Below are 27,986 nucleotides of genomic sequence, written 5' to 3' on the forward strand. Positions count from 1 at the left end.
TGAAGAGATCTGAATTGCCACTGACAAAATTGGATTATAACTATATATACCAACATTTAGAGATGCAAAGTACCCCCTTAGTAATATTATTTCAAGCACTGCACTTCCCAACAAGGAAGAAGACAGAAGCTGAGGTGTCTTCCATAACTGGAAGCCTTTTTCCCCCAAGTACTCACTTTGAAACCTGATGTCACCTTTTTTAAAAAAAATTCTATCTGGTGTTCCTTATGGGATTCTGCTAGTCTCTTGTAGAATTCTAAATCAAAAGCAACAGACAACCTATCTAAGTAATAAGAACTATGGAACTTCAATGGCTGTGTAATTCTAGCCTCTTAAACAGAACAGAGTCTTCAGTGTTATGGTGAAACTGATAAAGCTTTGAATTCAGTTAAAAATATCATTTCTTTATATATTACAAGGGTGGGGGAAGATCGATTATTATATCATCCAGGGTAGCCAGGAAATCTTTAGTTGATTGCAGAGTATCTGACAGATTATCTGAAACAGTACCAAAATAATATAATCAGCATTTCACGTTAGTTACATTCTGGTGGTTTTGATTGTCCCGTGACCTAACATCACTTCAGGACCCCATTATATTCACTTGTTTAGTCATCCACATTTTGACAGCTCTTACTAGGAAGCCATCAAATTCCATTTACAATATTTGCTCAACTCAGTCTCATTCTGCACCTTTTCAGTAGAACATTTCAAGCCTTAACTTGGTCTGAAAAATAAAGATAAAGGCACAACTTACCATAACAGCATGAAATCAAAGGTGGATCAACGGGTGCAGAGATTGTGCTTGTAAGTCGGTCAGATGCTTTTTCAAATGTCATGAGAGGAACACCAGTCAATGACAAGTGGCTCAGTCTGTGCTCCTCAGGAACCTCAAAACTCTCAAAGTCTGTTAAAAAAAAACACATTATTTTATGTTGCTTTCTATTCCATCATGGCATAGGAACACTGATAAACTTAATCCAGTAGCAAAGCTGCCTCAGTGTTTCATGTACTGAATCTGTTCACTTTACTCCCCATTGGTCTAGCATAGAAATTCCATTTACCACAGTATCTTTGACACTTCAGCAATATAATCACACTCTCATCCCCATTTTGCCAAGATGAAGATTATAATTAGTTGTTACCTAGAGGATTATAGGGAAAGAGATTCTCTTTTTCTGGACAGTCTTCAGGAACCATGCTGCAGCCTTCAATTTTATTTGTATTCTCAGTAGCCTTGTGAAAATAAGGGGGAGATAGTTAAAAAAAGATAGAAGTTGCAAGAAGCTGTGTCTTCATCTGGTACAGTTTCTTGGGCCTTTTACAAATGTCAATTCTGCTATCTAGGTCAAAGCTGCTAGGAGAACAGCTCTGTGTGGCTTGTCCCATCTCTGAAACATTCCAGGTCTTTAATGGAGCTCATTGCTTGCCTCCTCTCCCTTTTTTGTGTTTTGTTTTGTTTTTATACTGTAAACCTGTTGCAAGAAACTTCTAAAGAAACATAATCTTATGTAAGCTGCTCTGGGAAGATTTCCGCAGAAGAAAAAAAAATGGGGGGGGGGGGAATACATTAAATAGAGGTCCCACAGATACTCTATGCTTCTGTGTATCCAGGAAAACATGACAGTTTCTGGCAAACTCTGCTGGAATAACCTCAAGGGACTACAGTCAGGATTACAAAGGAATTCCCTAGCACCGGAGCAATTTCCCATCATTTAGGTTTCTGAACAGGTTCCTCTCACCCCCAGCCCCTAAACACAGAAAAGCAGTTTTCTTTCTGAAACAACTACACAGAGCTTCCAATGCCACAGAAAGAAAGGAAAAACTCAACTACCGCTGATACTTTTTCTTCTAATTGATTTATAGCAAATCAGCAAAAAACCAAAACATTTTCCACCCCCACCACCATGTAGGTTTCTGCAATTTGAACAGAACATTTTCTATGACTTCTTCCTTTCAACATTTTTTCTTCCATTTTGCTTTTTTATTAGGGTACACCTACTTCTCTACAATCCCCATTTGGGATCAAGACTTTGCTACAGCTTTCTCTTTTTAAAAACATTTCCACACTCCTCCAAGGACCCCTAGATTTGCTCTACATAATCTGTTTTCTCTTCTATTGAAACAGTCACAAGATCCAAAGTCACAACTTGCAAAGGTTTTTACTTCTCTTCCTCTTGCAGTCTCTAACACCTCTTTACCATGAGAAGACATGATTCACAAGGAAAAAACAGTAACACTTAGAAAAGTAGAAGGCAGTAGGAAGAGAGGAAGACTGCATTCCAGATGAATAGACTCCATGAAAGAAGACACAGCCCTGAGTCTGCAAGACCTGAGCAGGGCTGTTGATGATAGGGGGACTTGAACATCTCTCATTTATAAGGTCGCCATAATTTGAAGATGATTTGAATGGCAGTTAACAACAAAATGGTATTTCAGAGAGATGTGTACCTCTCTTCAAGGACCATGCTATTTTCTATGCATCTTTGTATTCAGCAGTACCCAGTGTATTTTGGAGATATGTTTTCAATTTCCTCATAGTATATTTGGAGTTAGTTTTAGTTCTTGAACAAATGATTAATTACTCCTCAGGACCTATCTATGGTCTGACTTCCATGGCTGGTGAGAGGGTCTGATGGACTCCATACCCAGACTGGAATCTTGCAGTTTACTTGTATGCAAGATATTTGAATGTGTGCGGTCACAACGTGTTTTTTAATTCCAAAATATCATACACACCACAACTATTACAGGTACCCATTAGTTAATTCACCATGATAACTACTCTGTTCACAATAATACCACAGTAAAGCATAAACTGAAAACTACTTAATAGATTTAGCATGGGATAGGCAAAGTTCAGCCCATGGGCTGCATGCATGCAGTCGCCAATGGCCCACAAGGAATCAAAAATATTGTCTACAAATAACATTTTGCTGCTAAATATCGTCAAATGCACCCTAAGTGTGGAGGGCAATGGCACCATTTTAAGAAACGCAAATCAGGTGATGGGGCTAAATAACTCACCTATCCACTCCAGATGTCAGGAAACATGATGATGCATCCTGATACTGCTGGTCCCAAAGATTTCATGTGGGATTACCCCAATCGAAGAGAACAAGCACACTGATACTAGCTCCAAGACCCAGAGGTAGGCTGAAGAGCATTTATACAAGGTGGTACGAAAGTCTTGAATGTTTAATCCATTCTGTATCTCACCCACCCACACTTTGCAAAGAGTACAAGGCAAGAGATGTTTGTAGTGCTACAAACATTTTATTGTGCTTTGTGTTTTAACATTTTAGATGGTAAGCCTAGGTACCAGCTCCCTATTTTCACCTCTAACTGGGGGAAATGGAGGCATTCCCCAACTTATTCACATTCCCAGTTAAGAGGATGAGCAAGGCAAATTAGACCATAGGTTCCTTCATTAGGTTTAATACAAACTGATGAGTCCTTATCTTTTGTTGAAACTGCTGGGCCAATAAAATATAAACAAAACAGAATATCAGTTCTACTCACCTTTTTTGTAAATAACTTCTTTCCTTTAGGAAACTGAGTCTTTGTTGCTGACAAAGGCCTATTCACATTTCCAAGAGCCTTCCTGACCGATTGAGAGGTTACAATAGCTAGATTTACATTAGCTGTCCTTCCAACAAGGGGAGTCTTAGGATGAGACCTTTCAACAGAATTCTTTGCTGTGGAAAGAAGCAGTTATCCAACAAACTTAAGGCCTAGGATTCAAAAACCTCTTCATTATTTATATGTAGTTTTGCACTGGACAGAGCGCCCAGGTGAGCCACAGAATTACTGATGACTATTGCTGTTAATATCACCAGCAATTCAAGGAAGATGACAGTTGTTGCAAGTGCAGTTTCCATTATGCTACTCTAAAGCAAGGCTACACAGGAATTAATACAAGCTCTGTAGACTTCATCACTTGGACAAGTGAAAGTCTAGTGGGGAAGAAATCAGCATTAAGACAGTATCTCTCAACCCTGTGCATCCTTCATGACTTACAAAGTGAGGAAGGGAGAGTTTTCAGTGTTGAAAGTATTACTATGACTGAAATAGAAAGGAAAACAATTCATATTTTCTGTTCTTTCTACCTTATTTTTCATCTACAAGGTATTTGATATGGTAAAAGAACTGTCCTCTGCTCATTGCTGATTTTTACATAGAGGCCTTATTAAAAGTCTCTTCTTAAAGCATACATTTTTATCCTATCCATCGTGGAACTCAATTAGTATAGATAGGGTATCCAGAGAGTCTCTCATTCAAGCACTTATGAAACTCTCATCTACTGCAATTCAGTAATTTGGCTGCCTATGAAATGTAACCTTGAATGTTGTTAGCAACTATGTTCAAGCTGCGTGAAATAAATACTTTACTACTCACAAGGTGCTGTCAGGAGTCTCAGTCGATCCTTAGAAGTAGTAACCACACCAGTGTCACCATTTTCTTTGTCTATAAATATACGCGTTGCCATTCCCTTTGCATCAGATGGCCCTAAAACAGATACAATTGCAGTAGTACATCCTATGTTGCTTACTTAACAATGTCTCAGAAATATGAGCAACATTGCGTGTTTGGGTGTGTGCATGAGCATCCTCAAATTGCCTGTCAACTTATGGTGACCCCCATACATTCCATAGGGATTCTTGGGCAAGGAAAAATCAGTGGTGATTTGCCAGTCCCTTCTTCTGAAATATAGCCTATATCACCTGGTATTCATTGGCAGTTTCCCATCAAAGCACTAAACAGGACTGACCCTGCTTAGCTTTCAAGATCAGACAGATCTGATGCCTTTAGAATATTTCAGCCCATGAGAGACAGCATTGGAAGGAATTATGTCTCACTGGTAAGTGAGAGTTTATCTCCAGAACAGCCTACAGAATTCCTTAGACCAAGGCAACAGACTGTTTACCATGACAGAGTTTCCACAGCAGAACTGGGACAAACAGTCCAACAATTTGTATAAAGAATTTTAGGTCCAAAACACACTGCAGAAAAACCCAGTTTGAGACTGCTTTAACTGCCCTGGCTCAGTGCTCAGGAATCCTGGGGATTGTAGTTTATTGTGGCACCAGAGCTCTCTGACAGAGAAGGCTAAATGTCTTATAAAATTACAGTTTCCAGAATTCCCTAACACTGAACCAGTGCAGTTAAAGCAGTCTCAAGCTGGGTTATGTCTGCAGCTTGTTTTGGACTTAAGACAGCATTCACTAGCTCCCAGTCACTTGCATCAGAAAAATAAAAACTGACAGCTTATTTGTACCACTACAATCCTTAAAATACTTAGTAGAAGTCAATTTGCAAATATAGAAAAAGTTCTTTAAAAGTAAATAAATCAAAAATTAGTCCCTTTGACATTTGTGAACATTTTCCATGAAGCCACTGTTTCAACAGTCACAAGGGTTTGAGATATATTCATATAAAATCAACATCTAGCAGCACACTCATATTTCTGGCTTAAATTATATAGCTTCTGTCTTACATTACTACTCACCCAAACTACAGTCTCTAGAAGGGAACCAAGTGAAGTTGTTGTAAAGCTGAAGATTTGGACTGGAATCGCAAAGCGACAATGCCAAGCCAACACAGCAGTATGATTTTGCAACACAGGACTATCTTAGTTGAGGTCTTTAGCAAAGCAGTTTCAACCAACCAGAAGCAGCTATAAAAGAAAAAGAACACACAAACACTGAAACACATAAATTATTACTATTATTATTATTAGTTGTTGTTGTTGTTGCTGCTGCTGTGCCCTCAAGTCATTCCTAACTTATCGTGACTCTAAGGTAAACATGGGACCCCGGATGGTGAAGTGGTTTGAGCATTGGATGACAGCTCTGGAGCCAGTGTTCGAATCCCAGCTTGTCCATGAAACCTACTGGGTGACCTTGGGCAAGCCACACTCTCTCAGCCTCAGAGGAGGGCCATGGCAAAGCCCTTCTGAAGAAATTTGCTAATTATTTCCAATTAGAGGTTTACAGTTAAGTCAGAAAAAACTTGAAGGTACACGGCGCCAACAAAAGCTAACTTATAATGGAGTTTTCTTGGCAAGATTTGTTCTGAGGTTTGCTCTGAAGCTGAGAGAGTGTGACTTGTCCATGGTCACCCAGTGGGTGTCCCAGCTGGGAAATTAACCCTGGTCTCCAGTCACAGCCCAACACTCAAACCACTATGCCATATGTTGGCTCTCTATTTACTAGTAGTAGTAATAGCAGTTGTATTCCTTGTCCTTTCTATGTTATTGCTTTAGGGAGGGGGGCTTAAATCTGAAACAAACATTCTTGAATACTAAAACATGAAGCAAATTTTAATTTAAGAAAATAATAATCCCAGATCAAAAGAGAAACCAAAGTTGAACACTTTAAAAAAACAAAAACCCACTCCCAGCTGGTTAATCACAACCCACTCACCGCGCCTTCAAAGCAAGATAATGGAGCAGCTCAGCTTGGTACAGGAACCGTTTTTAAATCGTTAAGCTTGTCCCTCATTGGCTGCCTCTCCCTACACAAAGGACTCTAACGATCCTGATTGGCTGTTTGGCTAAACCATTAGTGGGGGGGAAGAGGGTGGGCTGGACTTGTGTGTGTTGTTGTGTGCCTTCTAGTAGTTTCCAACTTATGTTGTCCTTAAAATTGACCGTATCATGGGCAGGTGTAATGGTTTGTGTGGTGGACTATATAGGAAATCAGCTGAGACCCATCCACAACTATAGTGCTATGACCCCGCTTTAACTTCAGTGGCTGCATCCACACTGGAGAAATAACCCGGTTTGGCCCCCCTTTAAAGCTATCTGGCTCAAGGCTATGGAATTCTGGGAGCTGGAGTTTGTTGTGGGCCCCACAACAAACTCCAACTCCCAGAATTCCATAGCCTTGAGCCAGATAGCTTTAAAGGGGGGCCAAACCGGGTTATTTCTCCAGTGTGGATGCAAGCCCTGAAGTGTTGAGTTTGGTTAGGGGCACCAGAGGAGCTTCCTGGCTGAAAATCCCCCCAAAAGACCTAGGCCTGTCTAAACTTCCAATCCCAGGATTCCATAGGATGTGGCCATGGCAGTTAAACTGGATTCATAACACTGGTGTGAAAGGACCCCTAGGGTCCAAAGCTACATTTAAGCATGAAAAAGCAGCTGGGTGACCTTGGGCACTACTATGGCCCAGAACACACTGCAGAAATAACCCAGTTTGAGACCGCTTTAACTGCCCTGGCTTAATGCTAGGGAATTCTGGGAACTGTAGTTTTGTGAGACATTGAGCCTTCTCTGTTAAGGAGAGCTCTGGTGCCACAACAAACTACAAATCCCAGGATTCCCCAGCACTGAGCCAGGGCAGTTAAAGCGGTCTCAAGATGGATTATTTCTGAAGTGTGTTTTGAACCAAGGTCCTTAGCCTTGTCTGCCAAAAGAGAAGTGCTGGTGCCTCACAAAACTACAAACCCCGGGGTTCTGTGGTTCTGGAGCCAGAGCAGTTAAAGTGGTGTCACTGGATTATTTGTACAGTGTAGACCAGTGGTCCCTAAACAGTGCTCTTTAAGGGAATTTTGGACTTCATCTCCCATAATCCCAGAGTCTTGGCCAACATGGCTGAGACTTCTGGGAGCTGAAGTCCAAAATCTCTTAAAGGGAAGGCGAATCGAGGGAGGGCCGTTCTGAGTAAAAACAGAGCCCTGCCCCTTTAAGAAAAAAGGGAGGCAGCTAATGAGGCGGCGCGCTGCATTGTGGGAAGCGGAAGTGAGGCCTGGTTAGGACCGAAGCCTTGCTCGAGTTTTAGGAACAGAGGCTGCTGGCCCTCAGGTGAGTCTTGTGCAGGGGCTGTCATATTATACCGGAAGTAGTGTGTGTGTTGTGGTTTTTGTAGTCTGCTTTTGGGGTTTGAGAGGGCCACAGAACGGGTTGCACCTAAGCCTCTCCAGAGGTGGCCCTATCGCAAAGGACAGCGCCATCCACAATCCACAGAGCAGGGGTAGCTTTATTGGGCGGCCCAATAGTGGCTGGTGGGTGGTGATGCTGCAGTGTGAGGTATAGCCAGGGTTATACCGTGTGTTAAATCCAAATATCCATTAGTTGTTGCTGTTGTTGTTATTGTGTGCCTTCAGGTCTCTTCCAGCAAAGGCGAGCAACCTATGGCAGGGCTTTCTGAGGCTGAGAGAGTGTGGCTTGCTTAAAGCCACCCACTAGGTCTACGGGGCCCAGCGGTGATTCGAACCCTGTCCTCCAGAGTCATAATCCAATGCTCAAGCCACTGCACCACGCTGGCTCTCCGTTGAGCACATACATATTGACAATGCGTCATGCGCAAACATGCGGAACAGCTGTATTTGCTGACTACCAAAACAAGCTGTGACTGTTGTGGTTTCATGGAAAGCGTCCACAGAAACAGGGTTCTGATGCCAGCTGTGAGCAGTATGGCATTTACTGCCAGTGTGGCCTCTGAGGTTTCCTGAATTTATAAAAGCACTGGGTGACTTTGGGCAAGTCACGCTTTCTCAGCCTCAAAGGAAGGCAATGGCAAAAACCTTCTGAACAAATTTTGCCACGAAGACACGATAGTGTTGCCATAAGTCAGAAATGACTCAAAGGCACACAGCACAACTGAAAACAAAAATCCATCACTGATACCTTTATTGGCCCACTGAAACGCACAATATACTTGTTGCAAGCTTTGGAAGCTCAATGGCTTCCTCATCAGGCAAGATGTTACAAACCAAGGGGGGGGGGGCAATTGAAGATCTTAGTCAGATGCCTGCATGTTGTTTCAGTCCTTAGTAAGGATGGTGTGCTGGGGAGGCTCTCTTTTTCAGGCAGGCTCCTCCTCCTCCTTCTGGCCATGCGGCAATAGGGAGATGTTCAGAGTCCAGGAAATGTAAAGTCCACTTGCATCTCAACATCTGACTAACATCTCCAGTTGTTGTTGTTTTTTCTCCTGTTTGGTTTGTAACATCTTGCCTGATGAAGATGCCCATGCAAAATGCTGAATATGTGGTTAGCTATAAATATTTTGGAGGTTGTCCATAAGTCCTTTTGACATTTCTTAATCTGTATGTGTTTATGTTGTTGGTTTATCTGAATAGGTTACTATGGAAAAGACTATGGAATCTGGGAGTATGGAAACAATAGCTGCTACCCCTCCAGGTGGGGGATCAAATGGCTTAGAAGAGCCTAAGAAGATGACAAGGGAGGACTGGAGAAAGAAGAAGGAATTGGAAGAACAGCGTAAACTGGGCAATGCACCAGCCGAAGTGGACGAAGAGGGAAAGTAAGTCTTGTGTAAAGCTCTTAATAAGCCCCCTCTTGGACTTTGTGGTCTGCATATGTAGTACTTACCAGCCATTGGAAATATCACACTTTCCCTTTTTTGCATTGCCGCCACCAGCTCCGTCATTTTTAAATGCACACCTGCACTGGTGTATTTTTACACCAGGTTAGGATGAAGTGCTCCTTTGGGACCAGTCTTGTGTTGGGGTGTTTATATACACTGTCAAAGGTGCTCATTTTCTGGGTTAGACAAGTTTATTTCTGGTTCTTTTTAGTCTGGCATTTCCCCCATTAGAGTAGCCACGGCACAGTTTCCGGTCACTTCCGGGGTGTACGTCATCTAAACACCATGCCCCCAAAGCGTCCTGAAACCACTTCTTTCGGGTCATCTGTTTGAAGCCGTTGTTGTCTTTTCTGTTGGGGCTAACTGAGTTCAGTGGAACTTATTTTCTAGTATGTTTGTGTAGAGTTGGAGCCTTGTCAAGCAATATAACAGAGTGAAAAGATCAGTGAGAAGACAGACTTGTTGAAGTTACACCAGTGGAAAATCCTCTGTGTCCACTCTGGCTTGGGAAGTAGGGAGGAGAAAGAAAAAGAAAGTCAATGCTGCAAGGGGAAAAACAGCCATCACCGCAATATCTATGAAAAATAAACAACCACCAACCAGTCAGAAATCCCTGCCCAATAACATAGCCAGCTAGTCAGGCCTCAGCAACAGTTCGTCAGCATGAACATTCACACATGCTGCAGAGTAAGTAAACAAAGAAGCTGAGACATTGGTACTAGCCCAGCATGTAGCCACAAGACATCTGGTTCAAACACTGAAAATCCACCTTTTCCGTGAGAGGCATCACAAGATGGCTATTTCCACGTTGATAAGAGAACAAGAGGGTACAGCAGAGCAGTGTCCAGCTATTCTCCTTTAGTTGAATGTACAATAATAACATCATCCTTTGGGACCTTTCAAGTACTGCTGGGAGCTCCCTGAGGATACCTGTCATAGTACACGCAACCAGAGGAGAATAGCTGTACATTTCTGTGCCACTCATGCTGCGCTCCACCAACACAGAAATGGCTGTGTTTGGGGGCTGCCTCTCTGAAAAGGTGAATTGGGGAGGATTTTGGCCATTGTGCAGAATATTGACCTCAACAAACAACAAACAAAAAGTGGGTTATGGCGGCTTAAGTTGGACTTACTCCACAGTAATTCACTAACGGGAGTTCAGCCTAATGTTTTTTTCAATACCTTACAAAGAATTGGAACTCCTAGTGATTGTAGGTCACCGTTCTAGTTAATGAGTTTTCAACACTTTCTTTTAATAGCAGTTTTTCTGATCTTGTATAGCAATACTCTCTTGCTTGTTCTCTCAGAAATATGTTCTGCCATCTCGAGTGAGCCTACTACCAGATAAGTGTATATACTGACTGTTCTGTTTTCTGTTTATTACAGGGACATCAACCCTCATATTCCTCAGTACATTTCTTCAGTGCCCTGGTATATTGATCCTTCAAAAAGACCTACACTAAAGCATCAGCGACCTCAGCCAGAGAAGCAACGTGAATTTACATCACTGGGGGAATGGTATAAGCGAGGAGTCAAAGAAGTAGGTAACAATGTGTAATAAGGGACTATAGTTGCACACTAAAATATGCTCTAATCAGTTTGCTGTGTGTATATGTAAGTGTGTGTGTGTTCTCATTTCTGGCATTCAAAAGATTGGCAGTTTGTCATGCTTTCCAAGTACAAAATGGTGTAGGACAGTTTTATACCAGATGGATTGTTGGGTTATACTTCTAGCTAAGGATATAATTGCCTACAATTAGCATTTCAGAGCAATGGAATTTGGCTAACCAAGCTGTTTCTTGTGGAGTCAAATTGGTACTGTCATATTTTCAATAATGGAAGGGAAAAACTAAATATGCTGTTGCTATGAAATATTCATTTGTGTTTGTGTTTTTTAGAATGCTTTTGCAACTAAATACCGTAAAGGAGCCTGTGAGAACTGTGGTGCATTAACACACAAGAAAAAGGATTGTCTAGAGGTAAACATTAGAAATTGTTGTTACTCATTTAAATTGGATTTGCTCACTTTGCAAATGTCAGTATAAGATACTACTGTATCAAATTTAAATACAGATCTGGTTTACATGTAAAATAGTTATTAAAATAGTCTTATATTTTTGTATACTGTTCTTTTCTTAGGCTTCAGATTTACCCTATTTTTCTTGAAACATAAAGACATAATTCACCAGCTGACAACATGGGATGGGAAGACCAACAAATAAATTCCTTTTGTTAACTGGGTAGGAATCTGGGAGACGTGGGAAGCATCTCTTGATTCAGATATACAGTTTTCCATATTGAAAATAAGTAAAGACCAATTGCTGCCCCAACTGAAGTAAACCCATTGATTTAATGGGATTCAGATGAGTGTTGACTTATCATTTAACAATTGATTTGGTGGCTCTACTCAAAAGGACTAGCAGTTAGATGAAGGGTTTCCACATGGGAGTGTCTCTTTGAACTAGATGTGGAATGATCTTATATCCAAGGGTGAACTAGCATGAATATTCCTTCATGCCAGCAGGAAGCAGAAAGCAGTTATTTTCCATATACGCCATACCAATGTGATTGCCGCTTCCATGCACAAAAAATTACATTGGATTGACAGATCACATAGTTCCCTTTTCATGTCAGAGTTGAAGTTACCTTGTAGCCAGTGAAGGTTTGCTTTAGAAGGAACCATATTTTTCACTTGTCCTATGTGGTTTACTTGTTTCTAATGTTAGCAGTGCAGCATGGGTCCTGACCACATGGAAACTGCAAATATATATAAAATCAGGAAAGTATGTGCAGGAGGGAAAAGTCAGAAAAATAATGCAGTGTGCCCTTGTCTTACGCGGGGGATCCATTCCAGACACACACACTCACCACATAAGACAAATTCCACGTATGCTTGAGCCCCATTTAAACTAATGCTGCTCGGGCGTGGGGGCACGCGCACACCACAAGTACACACCATTTCTTCCTTGTTGCATGACTTTCAGCATAAGCTGAATAGGCCACCCGCATATGACACAAGTACACTGTACTTTGTATTGTGTGATGCTTTCAGCAGGATTTTTGTTGTTTCCCTAAGATCCACTGTCAGACATCAGTAATAATGTTTCCATTTCCCATTCCAAAGAACAAGGATATGATGCAGAATTTATGTTATTTTTTGCTCCCTGCAGAGACCCAGAAGAGTTGGAGCAAAATACACAGGAACTAACATTGCCCCGGATGAGCACATGCAGCCTCAACTGATGTTTGATTATGATGGAAAGCGAGACCGTTGGAATGGCTACAATCCAGAAGAGCACATGAAAATTGTAGAAGAATATGCCAAAGTTGATCTAGTAAGTAGGTGTTACTTTTATAGAGATCCATTGAATAGGTGTGGTATAAATTGAAGTGAAAAAGACCTTGGTCCATCTAGTTCAGTGTTGTCTCCACTGACAGGCAGCTTTCCGAGCTTTCAGACAGGAGTCTTTCCCTCTTACCTTGTAATGCCACAAATTTCACTTGTGATCAGTTACTGAGCTACCCACCAGTCCTAGAATTAATAAGGAAGTTAATTTTGCATTTTAGGTATGTTAGACTGTAGTGGATGATCTTATTGTTAAGATGATCTTTGGTTGACCTGGAACAAATGTAATGTTAACTCTATAAAGATTTGTCTCCACTGTATGTACTTTCTCATCTTTAATTATGGTTTAACCATAGTTATGATCTAAGATTAATTATTACCATAGTTCCCTTGAAATCCACAAATTGGTACTATTCTTTAGTCCCCTCAAATTGCAACTAAGTGTCAAAGAACTTGGTGGAACAACATATAAAGAGAGCAGAGAAGATTGCAGGGCAATAAGGAAATTGAGAGAAGTTGGCAGAACTCCATTACATTGATGACCATGCTTTTCCATTTGTACAAACATCTCTGAGTTCAATCCTCAATTTTGGAGAGAATCTGGTTAGTGTTGACCATAGAATGCATACCATTGTTAGCCATTGTCTTAATAAAATCAGTAAGGGAAATGAAGAGTAGCTTTCAGACCAAATCCAATGAAAGATATACTCTAAAGAAAACTACCATATGAAAGGTGTTTTTCCCCTCCACTAATGGTTGATAATTCTGGATAATATAACCTTTAATCCCACAGTAAAAGTAGACAAAACTAGTGGTTGTTTGATTAATGAAATTGCTGTGGAACATCTAAATACCATGTGAATAGTAATCCTGCTTTCCTTTTAATAGGCTAAACGTACTTTGAAAGCACAGAAGCTACAGGAGGAGCTTGCTTCAGGGAAACTGACAGAACAGGTGGTGAGTGAATTTAACCAAAGATGGTGTGAATTTTCTTGTTTCTTACATTATCTTTTCACATTTACCATAGGACAATGATAGCAATAATATTTATTTAAGACAAAATTTTCACTGTAAACCAACCTATAGAAATGCTTAGGCATTCCCTTCATTTTGCAGAAAGTTCTGCCTTTCTTCACTAGGGGGCAGTATGGCTTGTAATACTAGAGCTTCAGAAGAGAACTGTTTCTGTGTGGGATAATATTGTGATTATTTTGGTTTTATTTTATGTTTTTGGAGTTCAGTCATAGGCTTTTTTAAAACAGCTACTTTGAAATTTAGTAAAACAGTAAAACAAAAGCACAAAAAAGAGCTGATAATGATTGTGTTGTAACCGCCCAGGCCTCAGGTGTCTTGAGTCTCCTAAACAAGACTAAGGCGATGGCATCCATAAGTGGACAAACAACAGTGGACAACATAATGTATAACAATGTTTAAATAAGCATGTCCATACACAAATACAACATGAGGATTTGGAGTTAAAGACTTGACTTATAAACTATTCTGTTCCATAATATTCCTAACAACAGCAGCTGTTCTAAATATATTCTTTCCCTCCTGGAAAAAAGGACATAGAATATAATTTAGAATCATAGAAACGTAGAGTTGGAAGAGACCACAAGGGCCATTCAGTCCATGCCCCTGCCATGCAGGAAATCTCAGTCAAAGTACTCCTGACAGATGGCCATCCAGCCTCTGTTTCAAGACCTCCAAAGAAGGAGACTCCGCCACTCTCTGTCTTCCACTGTCGAACAGCCCTTACTGTCAGGAGGTTCCTCCTAATGTTGAGGTGAACTCTCTTTTCCTGGAGCTTGCATCCATTGTTCCGGGTCCTGTTTTCTGGAGCAGCAGAATCAAGCTTGCTCCCTCCTCAATATGACATCCCTTCAAATATTTAAACAGGGCTATCATATCACCTCTTAACCTTCATTTCTCCAAGCCAAACATCCCCAGCTCCCTAAGTCGTTCCTCATAGAACATGGTTTCCAGACCCTTCACCATTTTAGTCTCCCTGCTTTGGACACGCTCCAGTTTCTCAACGTCCTTTTTGAATTGTGGTGCCCAGAACTGGACACAATATTCCAGGTGGGTACTGACCAGAGAAGAATAGAGTGGCACTATTACTTCTCTTGATCTAAACACTATACTTTTATTGATGCAGCCTAAAATTGCACTGCATTAATACCATCTGTAATTGGGTATTTTCTGTTGCAAAACAGGAGTATCTTCCTTCAAAAACCTTTACTTTAAACTGTGTGTGATAAGTTTCTGAATTAAGTATTTACCAGTTTTCAAACTAGAGTTCTGGTAAATAATGTGCTATTCTAACTGTTTCGATTGCATTCTTTAAAGCAGGAAGTTATGAAACAAAACCTAGTCGTTACTTTCCATGCAGATTTATTTTCTTTGTGCAGACATTAATCTTCTGTGTTCCAGATTGAAGGAAATTATACAATGTAGAAATTACACAGTCCTTTAATTTAGGAGTGCAAAATCTTTTACTTGACCAAAGTGAATTTGCTTTTGCTCTTTTCTGCTACAACCATAAGATGATACTTGAGTTCTTAGTGATGAAGGAAGTGAAAACTCTCAATATTATAAGAATGTTGTATTTTAATTTTAAAAAAAAAATAAAAGATTTTTTTCCCTATGTTTTTTAGTATATATAGTTAGGTTGAAGACATGTTTCCAAGATGTGGGCAGAGTGCTTGCAGTGTACAAGGTGCAAATTATGTTTCTCAAAACAGCAGAATGAATTACTATGATCCAAACATGCTGCAGAAATAATCCAGTTTGAGACCACTTTAACTCCCCTGGCTCAATGCTAGGGAATTCTGGGAACTGTAGTTTTGTGAGACATTTAGCCTTCTCTGTCAAAGAACTCTGGTGCCAGAATAAACTATAATTCCCAGGATTCCCTGGCAATGAGCCAGGGCAGTTAAAGCAGTTTCAAACTGGATTATTTCTGCAGTGTGTTTTGGACCTATCAGGAGGGAATTTGACTTTGGTAGGAGCGGCTGATTTTGAGAAAATACTGCTGTCTAAACGGAATGGAACAACTGCCCATGTTGGGCTGTGATCCAGAGATTCCTCAACCTTGCTTTAAGTGTTTGTTTTCTTTTCCTGTGTTTGAATTATCCTTTTGTTTTGTGCACTAATTTGACTGAGACATATGTTCTCCATTTGGGAATATTCCCTTTCCTTATTCAATCCAGTAGAACTAGGACTGATTTACACATGTGGAGATCAGCGGTGTGATCCTTCCTGATCATTGTTAGATAAAAGTATAACATGAAGAAATGCATTTTATGAGCATTTACTGTGCTAGCTTAAAATGCTACTACAGTCTCAAAAATGAGGAAAATATGAGCAAAGAAATGGGCTTTTAAAGTAAGAACTTACTAATAATTAGTACTTATGAGCCACTTGTCTGTCTAGCTTAGTAGTATCAAAACTGACAGCTCTCCCAGAATTTCAGTGCTGTATCAATGGAGCAGTGCTGTCTTTAGTGCTGTATCAACCTATGGACCCTCTCCCCAAACAGACCTTTTTTTTTTTTTTTTTTGTCTCATTGTAATGTGTTTTACCAGTAATTGTGTTGTTCATTACACACTATATCAGGTTGTAAACCTGTTGTGATTAAACTGTAGATGTCCATCTTCAAAAATAGTAACCTGACTATAAAATAGGATTCATAGTGAATTAACATTTTAATTGTCTCATTAACCCTTTAAATTGCCAATATTAATAGTCCATCTTTTAAGAACATTAATTTCTGAAGTTGGTGTGGAAAAGGTTGTTTAAAGGTGTGTGTGTTCCAAAATTTTATTCAAATATTTTGTTAGTAGCTTGAGGAACTAATCAACTTGAAACAAATCCGATTCATTGCAAACCCTCTTTGGAATATTTTGCATAATTAAAATGCAAGTTAGTAGCCTTTTTTTTCTGGCTTTTAAATTCCAGTAGAATATATTTTTTAAAACTGTTTTCTGTACTTTATCTCAGGAATGACATTCTTCTTCATTCCTCCCTCAACTTTGCTATGTAGTTTTCTGTACTGTACCGATACATTTTTTGTTTGTTTGTTTGTTTGTTGCAGAACTCCCCACGACATCGATGGGATGAAGAAGAACCAAATTCACAAACAGTAAGAAACCATATTGTAAAGAGGCACAACATGGGGGAGGTCCCACGTAAAGGGCTTGAGATATCATGTTCTGGGAGTGTTTTCCTTTCTTTGTTGTTGTTGGGGTTTTTTAAAATATTTTTTCTTTTTAAACAGACCTGACAAGATGTTTGTTGCCCTTTCATCTGGGTAATATGAGCCATCTTGAAAAAAGCTTAATATCCAGTTCTGGTAATCTTGGTCTGATGGAACACACTGCTCTGATGGAACACTAAACTTGTCTTTGGCAAACCAGATCATACTCAAATCATAGCATACTTTTAAAATCCTGGATTTGACATTTGTGTCCCACAGGTGTAAAGTTTCTTTTGTGTGTGGAAGCTTTGTGATCCAGTGGTTCATTTCTGCTGGTGATAAGAAGGAGGCAAATCTATTTTAGATGTTTAGGGAATCCCTACAGATCAGTGGAAGATGGCCCAACAGGTTACATAGTGAGAACAAATCAGCTAAAATTGCCTCCTTCCTCCTGGCTCTACCCTGGCTGTTTGACCAACAAATACTGCATCTAACCTAATTTTCATGTATGTATGTGACTTGTATACACATGCATTTTTATTTGCAGAGTATTTAGTCAACTTTGTTTATCCTTCCATTAATAAAGCCGTGTAGATATTATTTTTTGCTGCATGTAACCAAAGGCGGTTAGCTACATGTGGTCAGCTACATGTGAATTCTCCCTCACTACTCTTTTGCTTAATATGTGTCACTGCATTTTGAAAGAGGATGCGAAGTAGAAGGGGAGAAGGATTTAAGTAGGTTGGATTATGTAAGGAGAAGGTCTGAGAAGGAGAAAGAACAAGAAGGACGATGAAAGAAGATACTAACAAATGTGCATAAGATGCCCAGAATATGAAGATAAGAAGAAAATCCCACAATATATGCAGTTTACTTTTTTGTCTGCTTAAACTCTCTGAACCCTTCAAAGATTTCTTTTGTCTGTTTGTTTTATATGATGAATGTGATGTGATGTTATTTTAATTAATAAAATTCATTTAAAAAAATTTGTAAAAAATATGTCTCACTGCATTTTCAGGAAAGAGATCATAATAGTGAAGGAGAAGACGAAGACAAATATGCAGATGATATTGATATGCCTGGACAAAATTTTGATTCCAAAAGGCGAATTACAGTCCGAAACTTGCGTATTCGAGAAGATACTGCTAAAGTAAGAGATGCACATGAACTATTGTCCTTATTTAGTTATTGTCCTCCATGTCATTATCCTCCTTGTCTTAATTGCTTATTCTTTTATTTTTCCAAGCTATAATTACTATTACTATTCAGGCAGCAATGAGAACAGGGATTTCTCAATTAGGGCTGACTCTCAAGCTGTTCCTTGAAATCCAGAATGCTGGTGCCACAAACACAGTATCAATATGCAGTAAAAATACTGGTGCAACTTCTGATAAGTTCCTTCTTCATCTTGTCTAGAAGCACAGTGTCCTAGTAAATTTATTTTCTGAATCAAAGCTAGAGCTGTCCTTTGGAAAACAAAATGTCAGTTGCCTTCCACAGCATTTCACTTATGTGGAGAACACAGAAGAGGAAATATATCAATTTTTGAATACATATTGCCTGTGTTTCTGTATACCTCTGAATTTATCCCTGAGTTTTGACAGGAATCCAGTTCAGTTCAGCCTTTGTTGAAGGCATGAGCCTCTCCTTAGAGGACCAGTGATTTGTGGGTTCAAGATTCATGCTTTGATAATGCACACTAGTAAAAATGGTATAATATAAAATAAAGAAAAGGGGTTTGCTTTATCTTCACTTGTAATGAAGTAATAAGTTTATTCCAGTGATAAGCATGTTCAAAGCTGGAAAGTTAAATCCATTTCTCTTAATGGGCTTTATTAGAGATATGTCTGAGGTAAATTAAAATTGCCTCCAGGTGAGTAAAGATAATACTGTGTATTACTGTATTGTTGATTTTACCTATTTCTATATGGGATCTAAGAGGATTTCATGGTGGATAAACAGCATCTATCAAAAATTGCATTGGCTTTTTGGAGAGGCCAAAAGACAGAAATGTATCTCTCCCTTTCTCTTCTGAAACACAGGATTCCTTCCTAAAATATCTGAATGGGGCCTAGTTGATAGCATAGTGATGAGTGACAGAATGTAGAGTGTATCCCAGTTCAAACAGACTGGGTGCACTTTAAGCTGTTGGGATGACTTTTTGACCTATAGGAGACTTAGGTGTGTCTTCTCAAGAGAAATTTAGCAACATTTTGGGAACCCTTGTTTTATTGAGTTGTGCTTTCAGAATAGCTGTGTTGTGCAGAAGTATATAATCAAGGTACTCTTATTACCTGACCAAAAGTTTCAAGTCAGCATTCTGATTTTTTTCCAGTACTTGCGGAATCTAGACCCCAACTCTGCATACTATGACCCCAAAACCAGAGCAATGAGAGAGAATCCATATGCCAATGCAGGAAAGAATCCAGATGAGTAAGTCTATAATTAACTTGCTTCAACAATTTGACAAAGTGACTATGTCGTGGGCTGGACTGTCCTTTCTACACACATATATGGCCATTGCCACCAGCAGGAAGGATTGGGAGGCAGCAAGAGAGGGAAAGAAAGAAAGGCTCCTACTTCTGCTAAACCGATCCCAGATCCTACTTCCATCAGTTGTCCTGTGGAACAGATTCTTGCAGGCTGTGATTTCGAATAATGCTTTATAGTACCTTTTATTAATGAATGTTTATATTACTTGTAATATAATTCTGCCTTGGCAAAATTTTTATTCTCAATATATAAATTGTAACAAATTTAAATTAATTAAATTGTGTGTCTTTGCAAACATAAATATTTTCCTGCCAAAGAAGCAGTATATAGCAGTGGAAATTATGAGCGGTGCTGGTGCCAGTACTGGTTTCATATTATGAACTTCATTGAATTTGATTTTGTGCCTGTACCAGACCACCCACTTTGAGAGCAAATTATTATTCTTTAGAGTTATAATTTTGTCTACAGCATAAACTATAGAATAAATAATATGGTACACAGGCATCCACATCCCAGGTCATAAGACCTCCAGTGAGCATTATGTCTAGCAACTTGTATTCCCTTCTTTAAGCACTTTGTGTATCCAAGTAAGGAAGGAGAAAGAAATTGCTGGAGTTTCTCATTCTTGCCTCTTTTGTCAGGGCCTCTTCTTAAACCACAGAACTAAGGGCAAGGCAGAGTTTTCCATCCTTTCAGCTTGGATAATATAGGAGGGAGCCCTAGTGGCACAGTGGTTAAATACCTGTACTGCAGCCACTCACTCAAAACCACAAGGTTGCGAGTTCAAGACCAGCTAAAGGGCTCAAGCTTGACTCAGGCTTGCATCCTTCCAAGTCGCTAAAATGAGTACCCAGATTGTTGGGGGCAAATTAGCTAACAGTTGTAAACCGCTTAGACACCACTTAGGTGGTATGAAGCGGTATATAAATTAACCTTGTTTGTTTGTTTGTTTTATCTGCTTAGAGCTGGTGAGATAAATCGCCAACTCTTAAGTCAGGGTGGACAAAATGTGGCCTGCAGCCCATCAAAGCTGTTTTTGCAGCCCTTGGCCCTTCTTCAAACACAATGGGCTGCCTTTTTGATGGCAATTCATCTCTTTTAAAGGTGCAGGATGCCCTTGTACAATGGGCCTTTGGTATCCACTGGGCTTTGGTTCCAGGAGCCGTCATGGGTACCAAAATCTGTGGATGCTCAAGTCTCATTCAATACAATGGCATAATGAAATGGTATCCCTCATATAAATGGCAAAATAAGAGTTTAATTTTTGGAATTGATATATTTTTAAAATAAAATATTTTCAAGCCATGGGTGGTTGACTCTATGAATAAGAAATCCATGGATAGGGAGGGCTGACTTGACATTTGGCCACATCCATTATTTGCTTTTGGGTTTTGATATTTTGGAGAGTTTGCCCAGGGCTCACTGAGACTGAGGCAAAGAAAATGGCCTCTAGGTGCACAATTATTCTCACCTCTTCTAAGTGCTCAGGCACATGCAGAGGGCTTGGAAGATGGGGAAGACCTGGTAGTGAGCTCTGTGGGGGACTGGCTAGGTAATAATTGTGGCTTGTGTGAACACTTTTTTCATTTTCTTAGGGTAGTTCAGAAAGTAAGATAGTTGAAAGAAGATAGCAAGAAATTTCTTTTTCATTTAAGATGTTATCAAAAGGTTGTTTTTCATACAGTGTTTTGGCAGTTACTGATTGTGCACATTACTCCTGTTTACAAACATGAAAATGTTGATAAGTAGAGCGGTTTCTCCCAGAGATACACCAAGTAGACTATTTTTCACAGGGTGTTGGGTGAAAGTCAACTTATGTATCACTAAATCTTATTATTAAGTCATTTTCACATTTTTGCCTACAAGGAAGTAGCTCCTCCTAGCTAAAATGCAGCATGAGAAGTATGGTGAATTCCAGTGCCACATCATGAACAAGGAAGCTCTCTTATTGTAAAGTCATAAATTAATAAGACAATTATTATACTTTCTGTGCATATGTATGTTCAAACCATACTAGGAACATGTTCACTTACAAGGTCAAATCTGTTCCTTTCTTCCAGAGTTAGTTACGCAGGAGATAACTTTGTGCGTTACACTGGAGCTACCATATCAATGGCACAGACTCAGCGTAAGTACTGGCTAACATCTCCCCAAGTAGTGTCACACATTTTTTCTTAATAAACTATACTTTAAATGTGATCTTTTATGTTTTGGGGAGAAAACCACGCCCACTTAACTATTAGGAAGGGTGGATTTTTTGCATGTGTAGCTGTGTATATGGGGGAAGGAATATCGCAGGAATCAGTCACTATTGGTGGCATATTCTAAAATACTCAGAAAAATCCTGAATGTATTAAAGAGTGTCACTTGCACACCTCCCTCCCCTTAAAAGCTTGACCAGCTTTCAGATATGAAAGCATGAGTGTACACACAACCATCCACAGCCAAACAAATGTTGACTGCAGACAACAGCATGTAGTCATGTGATCAACCAGTCATTTACAGATAGGAATTAACAGACAATTTACTTCCTTTTAGCATAAAGTGGGTTTCCAACATCCATGTGTCCTCCAAGCCCAGTTTTCTCTTTTTCCCTCAGCTCCTTAGACGGAGTGGGAAAAGACCTTGGAAAATGCATATTCTCCAAGCTGATGCACTTCCTTTCCCCCGATCACTAGTGACCATCAAAGTAGAAGGGCACTGGGTGAGCAGTGGCTCTCCTTGGAGCTGACTCCACAGAGTCAGGTTCCAAGAGACCCATGGTAAGTATCCTGGAACTGGGAAGCATTTCAAGAAGGAGAAAGGTGAATCAAGAGAAAGCCATCTTTTTGCCCTGCTGTTGTCCTTCACTTCCTCCCACTTTGTTGCAAAATTTTATATTCGAGGTTCCTATTGTGATAAACATAATAGCTTAAATTCATGTATATCAGAACAACTGATGATCTTTCCTTCTCTTGATCTCCAAAGTGTTTGCCTGGGAGGCCTATGAAAAAGGCTCTGAAGTTCACCTTCAGGCAGACCCTACAAAGCTTGAACTCTTGTATAAATCCTTCAAAGTGAAAAAAGAAGACTTTAAAGAACAACAGAAAGAAAGCATCTTAGAGAAGGTAGGTATTGGTGTTCTTGAAGATGTCTTTTTTGTAAAAGTATGTGGTATTTGCACGTGCATATTTTAGTATTATAGTTCTCACAAAGTCAAATGACAGAAACTTTTGCTAAAACTATTTAAAGGCCAGTATGCTTTTGGAAAGGAAATTGATGTATAGTTCTAAACTTGAGGTGCATTTACTTAAAAGAGCCCAGTACTGCAAATTGTTGCTCTATTGTAGTGATTTATACTGAATGAGTATAATCATCAATAGACATGTGACATGTGATCTCTTTAATGAAGTACAGACACAGAGAGATATAAATAACAGTATTTTAAGCGCCTGTAAAATATTATATAGTTACATGTTAACTAGTATTTCACTAAATATTTTGAAAACTTTTTTCTAGTATGGTGGACAAGAACATCTGGATGCCCCACCACCTGAATTACTGCTTGCTCAGACAGAAGATTATGTGGAATATTCTAGACATGGAACAGTTATTAAAGGCCAGGAGAAAGCTGTTGCTCGTTCTAAATATGAGGAAGATGTAACGATCAACAATCACACGGTTAGCACCTAGAAAAAGATTTTAATAAAAAATAAGGCTGTGCAATACACTTGATCATGTTCGAGCAGGGTTCTTATACTCAAGTATATTTACATTATACATTTCAGTTTATTTATTCTCTTAGGAGTTCAAGCAAGTACACAATATATTTTTGGTCTTTCATCTCCCCCCCCCCCCATCCTCTTTATCTTCACAACAAAGGTGTGAATGAAGTCAGGTGGAAACAGAGGGTCTGGCCCAGCATCACCCATTGAGATTCATGGCTAAGTGGAAATGCAACTTGACAGAGTGACTTTGGTTGAGTCACTGAATACACTCTTCCTTGGCAAAATTATAATGAAGTGAGAAACTGAGGCAGAATGTCCTTCTGTTCTAAGCACGTTCAAAGTAAACAGTAATTTCTAAAAGAAAGGCCCTAATTTAAGAGATATCAATTATTAAGCTCTTTAGAAAGGAATGTGATGTGTTGATCATGATAACTGTTGCATTCATTTCAATGGGGCTTAATCTTGACTAATTTGGGAGGAACTGAAGATCGTCTTAATACATATTTTCTTTGGTTTTACTTCTGCTAATGATTTATTCAGAATTTTACATGAGGTAAATGTATAAAATGTATAAAAGCAAAAGCTTACAGAGAAAATATGAGTAATAGTACAGTATAGAAAAGGCTGGTTCAGCTAATTGCAACAATTTTCATTTCCTGATGGGGCAGTGGGGGTATAAAATGTAAAAATTGTTAGCAACAATTAAGAAAATATTTCTTTTACATACATAAATGAAATGGTGTCATAATGGTATACAAGAAATGCCATAAATTGCCATGATTGTAAATGCATTAAGGACACAATCCCACTAAAAAGAAACATTTTCATATCCCCCTCATTTCATTAGTAGAATTAAACAAATGGTTAAATTTCTCATTCACATATATTAGTAGGACTTAAAGGAACATTTATTGACATTTTTCTTATCACTACAGACTTGTACATCTAGATTTGGAAGATAATAATACAAGACAGGTAGAAGATTTTATTGCCAGTCAGAGACTTTGAATTTTTTAGGGTGGGTCACATTCTGTATTCTGGATGAACTGCTTTTTGTTTCAACCTTAGAAATGTTTGGTAAGGACTTCTTTCATATACAGAGGAATGATGGCTTCATGCTATGCTTCCCTAGGCTGAAAATGTGACACTCGGGGTTTTATATATCTGAGGAGACTGATATTCTGTTTCTAGAAAATGTTGTGTATGTTGTGTTTTTCTTGAAACATGTTTATAAAATTATATATAATTTGCTATTTTTCTTCTTCATATTGTTTTGTTTTGTCTTTGCCTACAGTGTATTTGGGGTTCCTATTGGAAAGAAGGCAAATGGGGGTACAAATGCTGCTACTCATTTGTCAAGTATTCATACTGCACAGGAGAAGCTGGAAAAGAACTCACTGTAAGAACTGGCTTATCTACTAGAATTATAGATTTCTGCTTTACATTTTTTTAAGCCAGCCTAATAATAGTCTTTTCTTGTGAAATCTAATTTTGCTACTCTGTTGCTTCTTCTTCAGAATACTGATGGAGACTTGCCAAGTGACCTGCATGAGGAGGAGTATATGTCCAAACCCAAAACTCTTGTAGAGGTAGGTTGACTTTTTCTCCTGCCTGCCTTGCTTTCTACAAAAGTCTAGTGATGTGCAGCAAAAAGATTGCTCTGTTGATCAGACTAGTAGTGATTAACATTTCATCTTTACAAATACTATGTTTTCTTCATCCTAATACTTAGAAGGTACTGAATATAAAATGCAGTTTCTACTAGCTTTGCAACATAGGTGGGTTCCTTGCCATCCTTATGGTGCTTCTCCATTGCATTTGGCTTTATTATGTTCTTCTACAGAGCTCTACAAAAAATGTGCTGGAGAACCCATGTGCATATTATAAAAGTGCAGATGTCTTATACATGGTATAGCAAATAAGAAAATCTCTAGCCACTTGGAAGCTTTATATGTGCATCATAGCAACTATCTATGCAAATTAATGTTTTAAATTTTTTTAACTGAAATTATTTTAACTATGTTGTGTTTGTAACTGTTTTTTTTAATATTAGAACTATTTTTAATTTCTCTTAACTTTTGTAATGTTGCAGTTCTATCCTTTTAAAATTATTGTAAGCTCCCTTGAATCCCATTTTGGGAGAAAAGCGAGATATAAATCCAATAAATAAATAAATTCCATGCAGCTTGGAATCTTTGCACTGTCCTCTGCAGTATCTATTTTATATTATTACCCTTTCTACATTAAACAGATACACCAAGAAAAACAAAAAGAGGAAAAGAAGAAGAAAAAGAAAAAGCATAAGAAGAGCACAAGTTCTGATAGTGAGGGAGAAGAGAGAAAGAAACAGGAAAAATTGAAAAAGGTATACTTTGCCATAGTGAGCAACTTGATCTTCATAATGCTAATCACAACTACACGTCCATTTTTCCTTCTTTCTATTCTTGTCTTTCAGCGAACAGTCATTTTCTGCATTGGTTATTTGCATTTCCTTGGTAGTTTCAGTAAATGTTCACATTCTAGGCTCTGTTGTTAACACAGTTTTGGATTATGTTACAGGCATTAAATGCAGAAGAAGCTCGTCTCCTTCACGTGAAAGAAATCATGCAGTTAGATGAGAGAAAAAGGCCATACAATAGCATGTATGAAAGCCGTGAGCCAACAGAGGAGGAAATGGAGGCTTACCGAATGAAGCGGCAGCGACCAGATGATCCTATGGCTTCGTTCCTGGGACAGTAATTTTGGAGAAAGAAATTGGAAGTCGATAGGATTCTGGTGATGATATACTTCATGACCCAATGGACAAACCTCTGCCAGTTTCTTTAACATGTGACTGAGAGAAAAAAATATGTGGTTGGACCTGGAAACATCTGCACAGTGTACAGCATTCTCCTTTGTAAATACCTGAATCTTTTGACATTCAGTCAAATTGAGTATGGCACACCTGCTCTTCAAAACCAGTCTAAGAATTATTAAAAGCTACTATCAATCTAAGGTATTATATGTTAAAAAAGAGAGCAAAGTAGAAAAAAATGTGTAACTTCTGCTTGGTAAATGTCTACGTGTGTAACCCACTCCTGGGTAGAGATTATATTGAGTTAATGCAAAAGGTGTAAAACCTCTGAAGAATGAAAACATTGTTTTTAATCAAGAACTACAAGAGCCACTTTTTTGAAATCTATCTTACAATTATAAGCTTAGCTGTTGACAGCTTCTCATCAGACTTCATCTTAGTATGCCAAACATCTTGAGTGGTTCAAAGGGCTCTGACTTAAGGGGATTGTATATTCTGTCACATTTTTATTCATCTCTGAAAACATCTTATAATTGGAGAAGTATCTTCTTCCTGCCTGTATCTGTCTCGTCCTACACACAGCACATGTGAGATGGCTACAAAACCACCAAGGTCTACTCTATCCATTTAGAACTGCACATACACACTGAAGGCAAACTGTTTAGAAATAGCTCTGAAATGTACTACTTGATACCCTATTTTGCTATGGGTAAGCTAATTTTGCTGGATGCTGCTTTTAACAAGCCTTGTGTTTGCTTATAAGAGCTATACCATTTCTTCCCTTGTGTTCTTTGGAAAAAATCCTGGATTCTCACAGATTTTCATATAGCTGCTAAGCATATGTATTCTTCTTGTTATATCAGCCGTCAAGAATAATTTCAGGAAGCTTCATCTAATGATAGGTCCTAATACTTAATGGTTCTGAATAAGCTTGAACATGAAACTACATGATTTCAACAACAGAAATAGTTTTGTGAAATACATTTAAGTAGATTCCACTTCATAAGATTTGTGAAATGATATTCAGTTGGGAGACACAAGGAGACAGTGGCAAAGAGGGGATGAGGAACAGAGACCATGGGAAACATTAAAGGCAAGAGGGGCAGTTTTTTCTATGCAAAGTCAGATGTATTCAAAAGTAGTCTTTAGATTCATGGTGTAGTAACCAACAATAATACAATTGTTGTAGCTATTGTGATCATTTAATAGTGGGAGTTAAATCTCACTTAAATCATAAATGAGAATTAAATGTACCATACTGATAAACATTGTTTTAGCAATCTCACCTTGAAGTCTCCCTTCTAAGCTCCCCTTGATTTTTCCGGTCAGTAGCTGTGTGTTCTGAAGAAACTGATGTTTCCTACCAGCTTGCCATTGTTCCTGTCATAGTGATGTCCATACATTATTTTGGATAGGTACTGACTTATTTCTCATGATGACAACAGAAATACATTGTTGACGTGTGATAGGGTAGAAAGCAAGCCCTGTAGGTTGTGACTAACAGCTGGGTCCTAAGGCTAAGGTTTAACTTCAAAAAGAACATTTGTTTTCAGTCCTCAAGGGCAGCTTGGCCTCTTTATTCTTAAATCTGCACCTCTTAGACTTGACTGCCATCAAGGACTGGGAACTGTAGAACAGAATACAATCTCCACCTCCTAAGAGGCTGTTCATTTGTTTTTGTGGAAATGGTACCTGAAGTAACTTGCAATTAAAATTTGAAGGAATATTTCAATTGCAAGAAAACTAAACTGCACTCTTGTGAACGGGAAGAGGAAGCCAACTTTGATCTAGCATATATTTTATATCCTCAAACAACAGCTGTTAACGCAGTGAAAAGTAAGCTGGCATGAGTAAGATAGTAACTGCATAGTTGGTGCATTTCTGCATCTGCTGATCCTGGTCAAACTTGCCTGTGTGCATTAACTATGCAAAAATACAGAAAAGTCCCTCACTGTCTCTAAACTGCCAATCTGTTTTCAAGTTCCTTGTCCCACACAAAATCCCATCAACTGATATGTCTGATGTTTCTTTTCAATGGCCCAGAACTTTCAGAAAGAATCCTTTTCCGTCTCTTTTTTAATTATTTGTTAAAATACAACATTTTTATAATTTCCAAAGC

The 27,986-nt window shown here is 38.9% G+C and overlaps 2 protein-coding genes across 6 annotated transcripts; one reads left to right on the forward strand and one right to left on the reverse strand.

Moving 5' to 3' along the window:
* On the reverse strand, nt 1–8,062 carry LOC149321971 (securin-like). 4 transcript variants are annotated; one of them, XM_089532211.1, is made up of 7 exons: nt 8,048–8,062; nt 5,510–5,677; nt 4,399–4,509; nt 3,523–3,698; nt 1,146–1,236; nt 758–907; nt 1–498 (listed from the first exon to the last, which is right to left on the reverse strand). In XM_089532211.1, exons 3-7 carry the CDS (start codon nt 4,487–4,489, stop codon nt 413–415), a joined length of 594 nt encoding a protein of 197 aa, XP_089388337.1. In that variant the 5' UTR covers nt 4,490–4,509; nt 5,510–5,677; nt 8,048–8,062; the 3' UTR covers nt 1–412. The 4 variants fall into 4 exon arrangements, with proteins under 4 accessions (XP_089388337.1, XP_089388321.1, XP_089388311.1 ...); XM_089532195.1 differs by lacking the exon at nt 8,048–8,062 and adding an exon at nt 7,448–7,514; XM_089532185.1 differs by lacking the exon at nt 8,048–8,062 and adding an exon at nt 6,426–6,532.
* On the forward strand, nt 7,731–27,984 carry LOC149321972 (pre-mRNA-splicing factor SLU7). Of its 2 annotated transcripts, none has more exons than XM_089532163.1 (16): nt 7,731–7,804; nt 9,082–9,266; nt 10,716–10,869; nt 11,228–11,308; nt 12,500–12,664; nt 13,564–13,632; nt 16,772–16,819; nt 17,892–18,023; nt 19,209–19,306; nt 21,427–21,494; nt 22,334–22,473; nt 22,865–23,026; nt 24,368–24,472; nt 24,591–24,662; nt 25,325–25,438; nt 25,633–27,984. In XM_089532163.1, exons 2-16 carry the CDS (start codon nt 9,088–9,090, stop codon nt 25,810–25,812), a joined length of 1,767 nt encoding a protein of 588 aa, XP_089388289.1. In that variant the 5' UTR covers nt 7,731–7,804; nt 9,082–9,087; the 3' UTR covers nt 25,813–27,984. The 2 variants fall into 2 exon arrangements, with proteins under 2 accessions (XP_089388289.1, XP_089388299.1); XM_089532173.1 differs by lacking the exon at nt 7,731–7,804 and adding an exon at nt 7,897–7,973.
* The last annotated feature ends 2 nt before the right edge of the window (nt 27,985–27,986 follow it).

Source organism: Sceloporus occidentalis, unplaced genomic scaffold, assembly GCF_023333645.1.
Source record: "Sceloporus occidentalis isolate IW3139 unplaced genomic scaffold, rSceOcc1.0.p SCAF_1, whole genome shotgun sequence".
In the NCBI taxonomy this organism is placed as follows: Eukaryota; Metazoa; Chordata; class Lepidosauria; order Squamata; family Phrynosomatidae; genus Sceloporus; species Sceloporus occidentalis.

Bases quoted from the DNA above. Each gene is read 5' to 3' on its own strand.
- LOC149321972 (XM_089532163.1), top strand. From the start codon at position 9,088: ATGGAAAAGACTATGGAATCTGGGAGTATGGAAACAATAGCTGCTACC. The intron at 9,267-10,715 runs GTAAGTCTTGTG...TGTTTATTACAG, and splicing joins GAAGTGGACGAAGAGGGAAA to GGACATCAACCCTCATATTC. The intron at 21,495-22,333 runs GTAAGTACTGGC...TGATCTCCAAAG, and splicing joins ATCAATGGCACAGACTCAGC to TGTTTGCCTGGGAGGCCTAT.
- LOC149321971 (XM_089532211.1), bottom strand. From the start codon at position 4,489: ATGGCAACGCGTATATTTATAGACAAAGAAAATGGTGACACTGGTGTG. The intron at 908-1,145 runs GTAACAACTAAT...TTTTTTTAACAG, and splicing joins CTTTCCCTATAATCCTCTAG to ACTTTGAGAGTTTTGAGGTT. The intron at 499-757 runs GTAAGTTGTGCC...GTACTGTTTCAG, and splicing joins TTTGATTTCATGCTGTTATG to ATAATCTGTCAGATACTCTG.